The sequence below is a fragment of the Electrophorus electricus genome, chromosome 12 (assembly GCF_013358815.1).
Source record: "Electrophorus electricus isolate fEleEle1 chromosome 12, fEleEle1.pri, whole genome shotgun sequence".
Classification (NCBI taxonomy): domain Eukaryota; kingdom Metazoa; phylum Chordata; class Actinopteri; order Gymnotiformes; family Gymnotidae; genus Electrophorus; species Electrophorus electricus.
In genome coordinates this window covers 21,268,574-21,282,471 of record NC_049546.1, presented here as the reverse complement: position 1 = coordinate 21,282,471, position 13,898 = coordinate 21,268,574, and the positions used below count along the sequence as shown (strand labels likewise).

At 49.4% G+C, this 13,898-nt stretch overlaps 1 protein-coding gene across 1 annotated transcript in view; it reads right to left on the bottom strand.

Annotated features, from left to right (window-relative positions):
- Positions 1-6,119: 6,119 nt before the first annotated feature.
- Positions 6,120-13,898, bottom strand: part of ablim3 (actin binding LIM protein family, member 3) — a 46,429-nt gene continuing 38,650 nt past the window's right edge. The window contains 9 exon segments of the mRNA XM_035532275.1: positions 6,120-7,668; positions 7,816-7,896; positions 8,748-8,755; positions 8,860-8,920; positions 9,052-9,107; positions 9,441-9,470; positions 11,150-11,303; positions 11,743-11,813; positions 12,214-12,348. Of these exon segments, the coding sequence (XP_035388168.1) occupies positions 7,555-7,668; positions 7,816-7,896; positions 8,748-8,755; positions 8,860-8,920; positions 9,052-9,107; positions 9,441-9,470; positions 11,150-11,303; positions 11,743-11,813; positions 12,214-12,348 (710 nt within the window). The 3' untranslated portion in view covers positions 6,120-7,554.

The following is a 13,898-nucleotide window of genomic DNA, read 5'->3' as shown; positions in this document are numbered from 1 at the left end:
GGGCGGCATTGGTCAGGCTCGGGTTTCTCCGTGCGATCCCCCCACAGGTTCCCTTTATTCATCGGCGGATTTGAGGGATGACATCTTGCCTAAGTGCTCCAAAGTCAATAGTGAGACAGAGCGGTCTAAAACACGAACCCTGCGTCTCTCATCAAATGTGGACATCCTGTGGGTTTGCAGTGTTCGCGTTGCCCTACGAGTTGTTGATGAATGCCTGCACTGCGCCGGACATAAGTAACCCAGAGGAGACGCTACGCAGAGATACGGAGTGAGGTTATCACGCTACGTGATCGCACGCAGTCATCGGGAACGACACAGTGATTCACTCAGGTGGCAGACAGACAACGCGATGGCGCTGTTCTCTGACGGGGCAGAACGGGTGCCTTCCTCCACACTCCAACACTAATCCTCCCCGAACCACAGGCGAGCTCATAACCACCACGATCGGCCAGGAATTCCAGGCACATTTTGATATGGCATTGAAAAAAATCCGCAGCAGAGAGAGAGCCAGGTTCAACGTGGCTGACGTGACGCTGAAATTCCCACAATGAGAGCTCTGACAAAATAAAAGCTTTTTTTTTTTGACACTCTGACTGCGGAGAAGAGAGTCTGTCATTCTGTGTGAGTACTGCACTATTGCCAATACCACGATACCTTCAGCCTACATCTGAAAACAACACACACTCTCTTAGGTCAAACATCCACTCATGCAGATAACTGTGGTGCATCACCGTGGGTTAGCGCATCCTCGTTACCGCAGACGTGAGTGAGTCGGTGATCTTTGACCTTCACTCTCTGGCTTCCGTTTCCTGCTCCCGACACTCAGTCAGGTTAATGTGCTGTTAATCTGCTCCTGCACAAGTACAATTACATGTCGACTCGTTTAGTATCAGCAGTGGAGACAGTGAGACCTGACCTATATTTGCCTTTTTAAAAAAAAACAACAAAAAAAAAAAAACATGTACAGTCCCACTGCGCTAAAGAGTAATGACTATATCAAGTACGTAAGTACATCCATGCACCACCCCCCCCCCCAAAATATGTGCGCGGGCGTGCGCACGCACACACACACACACACACACACACACATGGGGGAAAGGTAGCAGGTAAGCATGTGGAAATGCTTAGTTCTCTGGATGCAATTTGAGACATACTATGTTAAAGGAGGTGCACAATGTGTGGAAAAAGGAAATTACAGATACTCCTGCTGTTTTATGATGGATGACAACATGCTTCAGGTCATCATAAAATAAAGCGTTACACACATGCACACACTTAATGCCAAAAAGCATGCCTGTATTTATTTACTTTTTAAATTTTATTTATTTATTTATTTTTTTTAAAGGTGCTACTTAATATCCACTATTTCATGGTTCCTTATTCCCAAATGTATTAATTTAAAGCCTTAGTGCTCAGTGCACATCTGAATGTCAAAGATGCATATCTAAAGGTCTTCCAAATGTCTACTAATCGTAAGGTAGAACCAATTCCACTCTCTTATGCTGCACGACTGCACTGTTCCACATCAGCAAGGCTAAACAAAGTCGGAATGGCTCCACATTAACTCGAGGCATGCTGCCCGCTACAGATGGTCCACCACAGAGAGCACCACCCCCTTACCCATCGCGACGGCGCACTGCAGGGTGGGTGGGGCCATTAACCCCAGCATAGCCACTGAGGGGCTGAGTTGCCTCGCTGTCCTCGAGGTCACTGTATACGTCCCGACTACGCACATGGGGGCAGAGTTACGGGGCCCATCACTCCCACTTACCTGTTTGAGCCTTAACCGACTTTGGAGGCCGGCCTCGGCTCAGCGGGGCGCAGGAAGCTTTGATCTCTCGAGCACTTCGCTCCCCGTCGAGGCCTGGGGCTCCAGTGCTTGTTAAACTTGGCCGAGCGCCTTGTTCGTGTGATGCGAGAAACCCTGACGCAGCTCTGGCTAACGTGGAAGGGATCGAACAGCCGGGGGACGCAACCCGATTGCTCATCGCAAAATTATATTAGACTTGAGTGAGCGGAGACGTTTGCACACAAACACCCACACGCGCACGAGCACGAGTAACCATCAGGGCCCGCGCCCAACCCCGCGGAGAAGATTACAAGATCGCAGCAGAATGTTCGGGATGAATCCAGCAGGTTGTCTGCTCCGTCTCGCTGACGTGTACCGGGTTGCCGCTTGTCCAGCTACAAGCTATCCCAGCGCGTCCAGCAGTGTCTGGTGTGTGTTTTGTACATGTAACCCAGTAGACTGAGGGCTGTTACAGGGCTCCAAGGAGTCAGAGGGGAAGTGGAGCTCTGTGGAAGGTGTGCCCGGCAGGTGGGGGAACTCACCCTCGTCTCCAGGGCAGTTCGGCGAGGGCGGAGGTCAGTGCCGACGGCAGGGACAGACGAGCGCGGAAACGAGAGGCGACTGGCTGCGGATGACGTTGACCCCTGACCCACCGGCACCCCACACCCCACTCCCCTCATACCGCCTTCACCACACGATTAGGGTGAGTCAGGCACACTCCCGGACAAAGAACGCCTTCAGTCGTGGCTGTCTAATTAATGCTGCCCATTACCCAGAACCCCCTATGATTTCACTCATCAGCTATGTTCCATGTTGACCACTGCTCCCTCCATTGTGAAGGACTAGTGTTCCACCAAACTGTTAAGGCTGTCCTGACCCCTCCGACACTGCGGTTGCAAAAAAGACTGGAGGCTTTGTCGGGGAATATTCATGGAAAAGGATGTCCATGGAACTGTGCGTGCGTGCGTGTGTGCGCGCGTGCAGATTAAACTCGGACGGCAGGGGATTTCCCCTCACTGGGAAGCAGGCATGACCCTGTCCTCACAGATCAGCTCGGAGAGGAAGCGCACATTGAGCGGAGATGTCGAGAAAATGTCCAGGCACAAAGTTCCAGCAGCACCATGGCGGCGCTCCACCAAGCCAAACGTGGAAGATCCATTAATCACTTCCATGAGCCGGGCAGGTTCGTAAGGAACCAACGGCCACAGCGAGTTTCCGCGGTTCCACCTTCGGATACGCCCCAAGATGTCAGATTTACTGGGTCTTAATGAGAGGACTGCTCAGGGCGGGCGTTACTAAATCAGACCCGTCACACCAGCCCTCTCTGCACCTGTGGCATCATCCAGCCGGCGTGGGGTCCCTGGCCCAGTGCACTCACACCCACGCCAGGGCCCGGCTGGTGTCTCTGATAACAGCACCCCTTGGGCAGGAGCTCGTATGCAAGATCAAGCATATCTCCTTGGCAACCCCCGGACACAACAAAAACCTAGCCATGGAAACGGATGTGTGGACGTGCCAGTAGCACTCGACTGGAGGTTAGAGTAACGGTCTTAAACATTGGGTGCTTAAGCAGTGTCCAGGCCAATCAACGGGATACGGGTGTTGTCCTCAAACTGTGTGTTTATCTGCTGAACCCATGATGTGAGAAGACCGGCGATCTGGCGCACAAACACGGTCAGTGCAAACACTACTGTTGGAAGCCGAGGCCGTCACTCAGCAAGCCCAGAAACGCACACAGCCAGAACTTCCACCGTCGAGGTCTGACAGACTTCCGCACCGATGTGCCATGGCTTGTTAACCCATAATCACATATTAATCCTAGTGTGGCCTCCTCGTAATCCCGAGGGAATGGCCTGCTTTGTGCTCCCGGACAGCTCTGAGGAGCGGTCAGGACCGGTTCAGACACGCAGACGCTCCAGGAGACAGAACGCACTGCTGCTCCTGACTGAGCTAGCCTGCTTCACGCTTGGCTTTCAGGGACTCAGCGGTGTCTGTGTGCAAGGTGCAGGACTGGAGAGCAGAGCTGCTGTCTACTACATACATGTCTGACACACGCGTCCTTATGAGATTTACAAGACAGGAGATCTTTGTTCTTGACACTCTAAGTTCTTCCATCTGCTTGTAGCCTGACAGCGAAAGAGCAGGGAAACAATACATATGATTCAGCACAGCTTTCCAAAAAACCCCCCAAAAAACAGACAATCCCACACATGAAATGGCACCATGGGGAGCTATATTCCCCTTCACGCCTACCTGGTACAATAATGCAAGACGGATCAGAATGCAAGAGCATCTCACACTCCGCTGTGTTTGCTCACACGCAGCTCTGGGTTTATTGATTCACAGTGATGCACACACCGACGCTCACTGATGCACTATTAACGGAATTGAAGCCCACCAGAGACCCGAAATAACTACAACTACCACAACCTGATGGATGATTTCAAAACAACAGGAGGAAACAGCCCATACATTCCAGCAACAGAAAAAAAAAAAAAAACAACCAAACAAAAAAAAACAACATTTTTGCTGCTAAAAATAGAGGCCAGGACAACTCGCTCGCACTCTCCGGTTCTCTTTTGTTTTTTCTCTGGTTGTGTTTATAGACTCGCCCTCCGAGGGAGAGAATGGCTCTACTTGGCTAAACTCCATATTTTTCAGAGGCTGAAACAGTATAGGTTTTTTGTTTTTTTTAGCGTGTACTGTGTAACTGGCGTCGCCAGGCAGAGTGAGAAAGCACCTGTGACAGGACGCAGGAACCTACAGCTCTGTCGTGACTGCGCAGAGTGTTCTACTGCTGGGAAACACCTCAGAGACGTTTACTGTATTTGAGATCTGCACTGTAATTACTTTCATGTGTCTGGTATCTAGCGCCGTGTGTCTAACAAGGCATCTCTCTCTCTCTCTCTCTCTCTCTCTCTCTCTCTCTCTCTCTCTCTCTCTGTGTGTCTGTGTGTTTTATAGGCCCCCCCCCCCCCCCCCCCCCCCCCCCCCCCAGATGGCTAAGGAATTGCTGGATGAGGTGGTGCTGCTCAGGAACACTGATTGGTGGGTAAAGATTCTAATGACGGGAGACATAAAGCAGACCAGCGTGTGAATAACTCTGCTCAAACGTGGTAAGAGTTATCCGTTTCGTCCACGTACACGTCAGATCCATAAAAGGTTTATAGTGACAACATTAAATAAAACCTGGCTGATATTCAACAATAAATCTTTCTTTGACCATTTAAGCAGAATAAAATAAAAATAAATACATATTTTACTGTTTGCTCTCACTTTCTTATCTTTACAGGAGATCCGAAAGTTGACGCACGCCGAACGTTTGTTCCAGCACTCTGCCAGGGCGAGCTGACTTAATTTAGCACCATGACCAGAAGCTTCTGATCGCCTTTGTGAAGGAAAAACACTTAAAGAGGCGCTCAGCTCCCGCACGTGCAGAAGTGTAGCGACGCCATTCCGCGCAGAGCAGCGCGCGGAATAAAGGTGCCTTCCAGGACGCAGGGGGACTTCAAAGACCCCAAACCTGAATCCTTCCGCGTGGGGGTCTTGGTACGGCCCGCTCCTGCAGACAGGCTTTGCGTCTAAACTAAAACGCCAAGTGCGGAACCCGAAAGGGCAGCTTGACAACTAAGCCCAGCTCGCGCTCTCCACCGAGGCCAGGCGCGTGAGAACGGCTTGGAGAGGAAATCGGTGTTTTTGCAGAACAGAATCGCGTGTCACAGAGGCAGCTGAGCACGCAGGGAGCTGCTCACACTGCAGGTGAAGAGACGCGGCGGTGCAGATCCGGTTTAAACGTAGCAAAACGTTTCACCTACATGGCAGCCCACGAACGCGGACTAGATATTACTAATGCAGGAGAGACCGGGATGAGTCCCCAAGCACAGAAGCGCACGTCACATCCACACGCAGTTTAACGTGGAGAAAAGCCTGTTTGATTTGACCAGTCTTTTGACTTCTTTCTCTAGATTTAAGCTATTTGTATTTTCCATGAAAAGTTACAAACCTGTTGATAATCTATAAATAAACAAACAAAAACAAATAAATAAATAAAACAAAGCTGCATCAAACGCCACTCGGACTGGTGAAACGGGACAGATGGGTACTCACATGTTCTACCGTTTGCCTCCATGGGGCATCATCACACCAAAGTCCCTGAAGTGAACGCTGCACCGTGCCTGTCCCGGGGTGTGTGACAGCGAGCGCGCTCCGGAGCGCGCGCACCTTCGTTGGACCAGACCAGTCCTGCCCTAGCACCCTGGGTCCTAGTGCGTAACGAGGCCGGTTTAAGGGCCGGGAGTGCGACTTCAACACGCATACACAACACGTTTAGACAAGAAACAAGGTTTTATTTAAATACAAGATGTACACAGTTTGCTGAAACCCCACTGACAGATAAATCAAATTAGCTAGATAGGTAGTTGTACAGTTTTAAAAAAGATAATCAAAAATATGTTCTCACGTTCCCCTCTCGTTTTATAACGGGCAGTAAACGGTACACGCAAAACAAACGAAACGACATTTCCACCTGTTTGTCTGTCCAAAACTAATGTCATCTACACGACACACTTAATTATCCCTTGGCATTATGGACTTCAATATTAGGTCCTAATTAAGTGCAATTGTGGTCAGTTTTATTTGTTGCAGTGATGGATGGTAAGCTACACTAGTAAAATGAACTTACACAACATAACCCTTCTGATTGTCCAAACAATCCTAAAAACCCTTGTACAACAATGCTTAAATGAATCAGGTGAAATAACGTAGCAGTACCGACTTAATACAACAACCCAGAGTGGTGGGCCAAAACAGAGGCCGCTGATCAAACAAACAAACAAGCAAACTCAATGCGAGTAAACAGAAACAATGCAAGACATAAGATAGGAAATACATTTGCAAACATTGCAGCCCAGCCTCCTTGTTCATTGTTCATGTTTTAATTCTCTGTTCATAGTGTGTGAAATGTATGTCGATATTCTACTTTAGTGTTCCAAGTAAGGAAGGTACGCTAGCCACTAATACCTACCTCTACCATCACAAACTCTATGGATGGCGCACCACATTCTTTAGACTGGGTCTAGTAATCCTCTAGTTAAAATAAAATTTACTTTCAGTACTCAGAGTTTATGACTCCGGGGCTTTCCAACAGTAGCACTGGTAGTGCCCTTTAATTTTTTTTTTAAACATTTTACATCACAAACAACAGTCAAACTTTGGTTTCCATAGACATGCAAAGGCCTGAATGTTTCTATTAGTCTAATTCTTTTACTTTAGGTTAGCTGTGTGCCATCAGGTTTAGTTCAGCTGTGGGCTGTTTAAGTTAGCCATGTGCAGTCAGTTTTGCATTTCGTCCAGAAAAAGCATTATCCTGCTGACTTATGCTGAATAACAACAAAACTATGATTACGTGGTTAACCTAGTGTTAATTTAGATTACTCTAGATAATCCAGCCACGCTGCTGGTGCACAAACTCAACAGAAACAGAAGGCAAACTCTCACGTCTTTATGTTAAGGGAAATTAAAACAAATGTGTTAAAGCAACACTTAAGTACTGAAACAAGTATGACATCTGGTCTTGCCCATTCTTCCCCATTTCCACTCATTTGTCTGTCCTCCTTCTTTTTTGTGTGTCTTTCTTCTTCCCCTGTTCTTACTGGACGATTTAATACTAAGGACATTCCTGACCCACATACAGAGGCAGAGTGCTTGTGTTCTTCAGGCAGGGTGTGAGTATGGTTGGGTGTGAGGTGTGGCGCAGGGCAGAGACGCTAGAACAGTCTGGCCTTCTTCTTCATCTCATTCCTCTTCCACAGTGCCAGTCGGTCGAACTCAGCCATGGTCATCCCAAACACTTGGTAGAACTCCTCGGGAGAGAGATGCCTCTGGGAAACACAAGTGACATCAGACGTCAGGAGAAGCTGGGAGCGTCGTGGCTCGACAGTATGCTGCCACCATAAAACATACTCACTTCATGATACATGACTGAGCTGCGCATGGACTGCATGATAAGAAACAATAACGTGACTCACCTCCAGTCTCGCCCTATCCACGTCCTTTGGCAACCTGTTTCGCCCCCTGGTGGTCACAATCAGAGCCTCATATGGGTAAACCTGCAGGGAGCACCCCATTAACAAACACTGGATTTAAGCAATGCAGCAGCTACTGGGTGATGCTGCCAAAGTTACACAGGTACATTTGAATTGTTTTAATTCTTTCCTTCCTACTCTGTCTCACTCTCTCCCTTTCTCTCTCTCTCTCTCACACACACACACACACACACACACACACACACACACACACACACAGTCGTATCCACAAAGAGACCAACACTTGTAGTGTCAGCCATGCCTTGCTCGAGGCAAAGAAGGGAGTCGATGCAACTTTATGTGCTACATTACTTCCCACCTCATCAGAGCAGAGTGCTGGCCTGAAGTGTGAGGCGTTTCTCCTTCTCTGGTAAAGGTCACGTTAGGTCATAACTAACTGCTGTGCGGCCGCTGCTACTTGAAAATGCTTAGTCTGTGCATGTTGGACTGTGGTTTGTGTTTTTCCGCAGGGGCTCGGTGGAAGCGTGCCGCTGCTGTCAGGAAGAAGGAGCCCTGTTCAACCTCTTTCCTCTCACGAAAGAGAAGCGAACCAGCGAGTCTCATTCCAACCCAGCGACACGGTAGCTGTGACAAACACAGGAAGCTGGCTACGGCCAGCGCGGGCACTTTCTCGCTCAGAGGTTGCGCAGGCCCCTGTCCCTTTTACGACCTTCGGCTCACTCGGAGTGCCCCGTGGGATCGGCGCGAGGGCTTGCCCCGTGACCCGGACCACTGATTCCTCTATGCTGGCTTCAAGCACCACACGGTCCGGTGTGGTGACTGCTATGATCCAGATGCTTCCTCGGCCCCCAGCCAGAGCTTCTGCTTTGAGGTGGTGTGTGTGGTAGGATACTTTCAGAAGCAGGCATGCTCACCTTGTATTCTAGCAGAAGAAAAGAACACACACGCTGAAAGAACACACATGCACCCTGCTGAAAGTATCCCATTTGTAATTTAATGTAATTTTCCAGCACAGCCTTAACGAACCTCTGATTCCCCAGTTGACTGCATTGCCACTGTCATATTGAAAGTAATCTGTATTTTGTTGCTAAAAAACCAAAACAAAACAAACATTACCATGAAAGATCAAGGGCAACTTAATCAATTTTGTGAATTTGAAATATCGCAGGCTACAGTGCAGTTGTATTTATTCAGCTGCTGTTATGAAGGAATCATTACCCTGTGTAATCCGTTCCTGCCGTACCCTGGTAAAGAGGCTGATTTGGATATGTAGTCTGGAGAAGAGCAAGAGAATTGATTACACTCATCACTGAAACAAAAGAAATGCCGTACAGATCAGCACACTTCAGCAGTGTCTAAATTCAAGAGTGGACAGTAGGGGGTGCTAGTCACAAAGCTCTCTCCCAAATCCACCAGCAAACCGTGAGCTTCGCTCGCGGGACCCACATTTCCCTCCGCAAGCGCGAGCCCCCAGCTAAGCCCCGCCCGCCTCCGTCGGCAGACGGAACGCAACCTGCCTTCTTTCTAATGCTACCGCTGTCCCGTTAAGGCCCCCGCGGCTCTCCGGCTGGAACAGGTACGGAGGAGAGACGCGCGGACTCACTCACCGTTCTCGGCCGGGTAGCACGCCTGGGGTGCTGAGGAGAGACAGAAAGAACAGGCTTCAGCGTAGCGTCTGTACCACTACAAAAGCAAACGTGTCCGGATCAAGCCGCTCAGGGTGGATATGGCCAAACGCGAGAACTCAAGAGGAGGCAAATTTGGTGTCCTGCAGACCACAGTCGATAGAGGGTGCCATTGGGTGGGCTATGGCACTTCATTCATGTAGTGTGGGACAGGATAAGGAGGATCGCTGTTGACTTTCAGTTCAAACATCACTGCAAAGAAGAGATTCTACATTTATTGTTTAGCATGTTGACTATTAACGGTCCCTCGGCCAGGAAAATTCTGCGGCGTTGGACTGCCGATTAACACTGTGCCCTCGGAGTCGTACGTTTGGCTGTGGAGACAGATGGCCCGAGAAACTCAGAGAAATCTGTGTGTGCCGGGAACAAACAACCTAGTGGGTCCACGACCATCAAAGTGCTTAATGAGCGGTGAAACAGGCCAGCAAGACACAAAAAGAAAAGTGAAGAGAGGAAGGGACCGGAGAGGAAGAGTGACAGACCAACAACAAACACGCAGGAAATACGCACCGAGTCTGTTTCAAATCAATGCAACGAGAACACTTCTGTAATGAAATAAAATAGAAGTAAAACTAGATGAGGTGAATTTAGGGATTGGGGGAAAGCTTTGAGTGGACATGCTACCTGATGCAGGGACACTGGAAATGTGCTCACGGATCAGTTTTTAATGTTCATCTGAACAAGGACAGAATGAGTAAACATAAAATGAATGATAAAAAGAAAAATATTAAAGTCATGTGTTTGTATGTTGAGCAGCAGCAAGAGATGGCAAGGGAGAGGTGGATGGAGGGGGAGATAGAAAAACAGAGAGAGAGAGGGAGGGAGAAACAGAGAGGGGGAGGGGGAGAGAGAGAGAGAGAGAGAGAGGGGTGAGAGAGAGGGAGAGAGAGAACTGCGATATAGTGGTGCTTAGAGGAGAGGAAGAAAAGAACAGAGCCGTGTAAGTGAACGGAAGTTTATGCCCAGAAGTGGGAGGCCCAAGTCCCTCTGTACGGTTCCGACTCCATCACACTGTAACAGCTCTGCCAAAACGCCGCTGCTAGAATCCTGCAAGAGGTAAACAAGGCAGAAGGTGTGTGTGTGTGTGTGTGTGTGTGAAAGCAATAGAGCGAGCAGTGAGCAAGAATGTAAAAAAAGAGATAGAGAGAGAGCATAAAGTGCACGGATGGTAAAGCCGGAGGGAGGTGTGGAGGTGGGGGCGTGGCCTACTGGAGTGATCTCCATAGTACCTGAGCCCTGTGAGGTTAACGCTGCGCTCACCGGCCTGGGCTAACGCGACAGCTCGGAGGCCCCCCACAGCCCTGGGAAACAGCACTGTGAAGGGAGCTGAATCCGCACTGCGCCTGTTCTAGATGTGCTGTCAACACCCTCACTGCTAGTATGTGGGTACAGAAACTTTTTTTGGGGCGGGGGACTCAGACCTGCATTTTGCAAGCAGCGTTGAATATAAGCTGCTGAAATAATGTGCCATCACAATCGTACAGCGATGTCTGTCCCCCACCGCCCCTTGGTGGAGTGATGATGCCACCCCGTGATGTGGTGCTGTCCATCCAGACCCCGATGACACAGAAGCCCCACCCCCTTTCCTCTAGTCTCCACCCATACCCAAAGGAGGGGGCGGAGACACTCACAACCATTGATGGTGTTGTTGTAGGTCGTGCCATGCAGTGCCTCCTTGCTCCCACTGCGGGAGCTCCGAGCGCTGCCCCAGGGGTCGTTGTCATAGGAACCGGAGCGAGCTTTCATCTCCTCCTTCAGAATCATCCTGCCGATGCCACCCTGGATCTGAGAGAGGGAGAGGGAGAGAAGGATGGAGAGAGAGGACGAGGGAGAGCGCGTTGGTCTGTGTGTGGTGTGTGTGTGTGTGTGTGTGTGAGTGTGTATGTATGTATGTGTGTATGTATGTGTGTGTGTGTGTGTGTGTGTGTGTGTATGTGTGGTGTGTGTATGTGTGGGTGTGTAGGGGCACATAAAAGGCCTAATAAGTAGAATAACCAGAGAGTTCTGGATTACAAACTCCAAAAATATTAAAAAAAGCAAAGTACAGCCGCTCCCATTTTACAGCTGACAGGTCATTTCCCATCAGCCATGAATCAGAGAATCAAAACGCAGTTAAATTTTTATCAGTGAAAAGAGCGAAAAAGCCCAGAGGATACAAAGTGAGGTATGACAGAATGGAGATGGAGAGAGAGAGAGAGAGAGAGAGATTTTTTTCAGGGCATACTCTTTGAAGACCGTGATTCCAACCATCTTCCTCTCCTCCTGATGAAAACCTTCTCCGAGGAACACGCAAAGCTGAGAGAGAAAGTGGTATGGAGGGAGTGAGAGAGAACAGGAAGGAGAGAGAGGGAAAGAGAGAGAGAGAAAGAGCGGAAGAGAAGACAGTGATTAAAAGATCCAAGAAGCATCAAAGGCAATATCTTTAAATTCCAGTGAAAAGCAGTGTGTGTTTATGCACTTTTATACACAAAACAGCCTTTAAATGTTTAAAACTTAAAATATTCTGTTCTCATGGAGCACTTCAGCATAACTGACTACCAAACAAACATTAAACCAAAAGCTCCAACTTGAGTGTTATGAATTCAGCATTGTACTGAGTATAATCTGTTCTTCTCCAGGAGCCTGCGTCCTCGAGCCTGGGCCACACCGCTGGAGAAGATCAGAGCCACTCATAATTTTTGCTCTCGGCACGTACGTCTCGGGGAGCTGGCGTACTGGTAGAACTCGGCTGAGGAACGCAGGTAGTGCTCAGGGGAGTATGCTGTTGAGAACTGGGAGGAGTGAAGGAGGTCTTCGCTCGTCTTGCTCTTGGTGGCTGAGTTGAGATTGTCTGTGTGGACACGAGAGAGCGAGAGAGAGAGAGCGAGCGAGAGAGAGAGAGAGAGAGAGCGCACCAGATCAGCCTCCGGCCCGCACCTCGGGTCACTTTGGGACCCGGTGGGTGAAATGTACACGCAGACAGACGGCGTGCGGGCGTACGCTACAGCCATGACGCATGACCTCCTTCCTGGCTGAGGAAGAAACGCCACAGGGAACGTGAAGCAGCGCTTTAAAGCCGGATCAGCCCCTGTCCAAGCGCAGCCACGCGCCCGGGCACCGACGCCACGTACGGCTCTTTAAGCGCTATTCCAAAATGAAACGCACACCCGCCGAACTCCGATCAGCACGAGGCTACACGCCAACAGCACAAACGTAACATTAATGGCAGAGAACACTGTCCCGAACAGAAAGAAACACGGCAGACGTGGGCACAGGAGGGACAGCAGGCAGAGACGGGCAGTGTACGAGGCCGCAGGGCGGGAGAATACTTACGGGGTGATCGGTCGATCAGAGAAAGTACGGCAGGAGAGCGGAGGGAATTGAAATTAACGGATAAAACGGGAAGAAAGGGAAAAAAACAAAACAAAAAACAGGCATTATTTGCCTCCCAGAAGGAGCCATCAGTGGACCTTATGTTTGGTACCCATGTAGAGGAGAAGGCAGTCAACATGAACACAGCAGGCACTGTGGTCTGCATACAGAGCAGAGCAAACATCCTTATGGTAGCAGGAGTTCTGTCAGTTATATATGCAGGTCCCCCATATGGGTACCAAACGGATTTGTGAAAGAATTCCTTACAGGCTTGTGGTATTTGAATAAAACGCAAACCGCCTGTGCTCATCGGCAGCTGTTCATTCATATGTAACGCACTGCCGCCTGTTTGTGGCTTCGGCCAAAGCTTTGCCCTGGTTTGCTGGACCCCAGCGAGATGAAGGCCTGTACTAGTGTGCGAGCTGTTTGCTGGATCCCAGTGAGAGGAGCTCCTGTACCTGTGTGCGGGTCGTTTGCTGGACCCCAGGCTTGTCGATGCAGTTTCAGTTCTGGTTCTGTTCGGCTCATAGAATTTCCTCTGTCGGTTTGCGAGGCTCAAGGTCAGGACGTCGAGCACATGGTCACCTACATCATCACTCATGCTCACGCGTTCTCGGGCCGACAGATATAGACCGACTGTGTCAGCCGAGCACATGCTGTCAGAGGAGTTCCCTTACCAGAACAAGCATTAAGCTCAGAACTGAAGGCAATCTCAGCTGGCCCACGTTCAGCTGCTCCTTACGTTATCATAGAAAAAAGTGCTCTGAAATCTCATACCCTTCTGGTTTCACATTTTTGTAGAAATAATTATGTGTTTTTGACGTGTGTGTATTTGAATTTTGGCAGGAGACACTGATCTGATGGATAATGAGACAATACCACAAGCCCGTAATACACAAACTGTACATAGCACACACACACACACACACGTCAGGGAAAAAGCACCATACATCCACTGCACAAGAACATAACAGAACACACACATACTTTCCACACTGGCATGCGTTTAAGAGGGAAAGATGCACTATT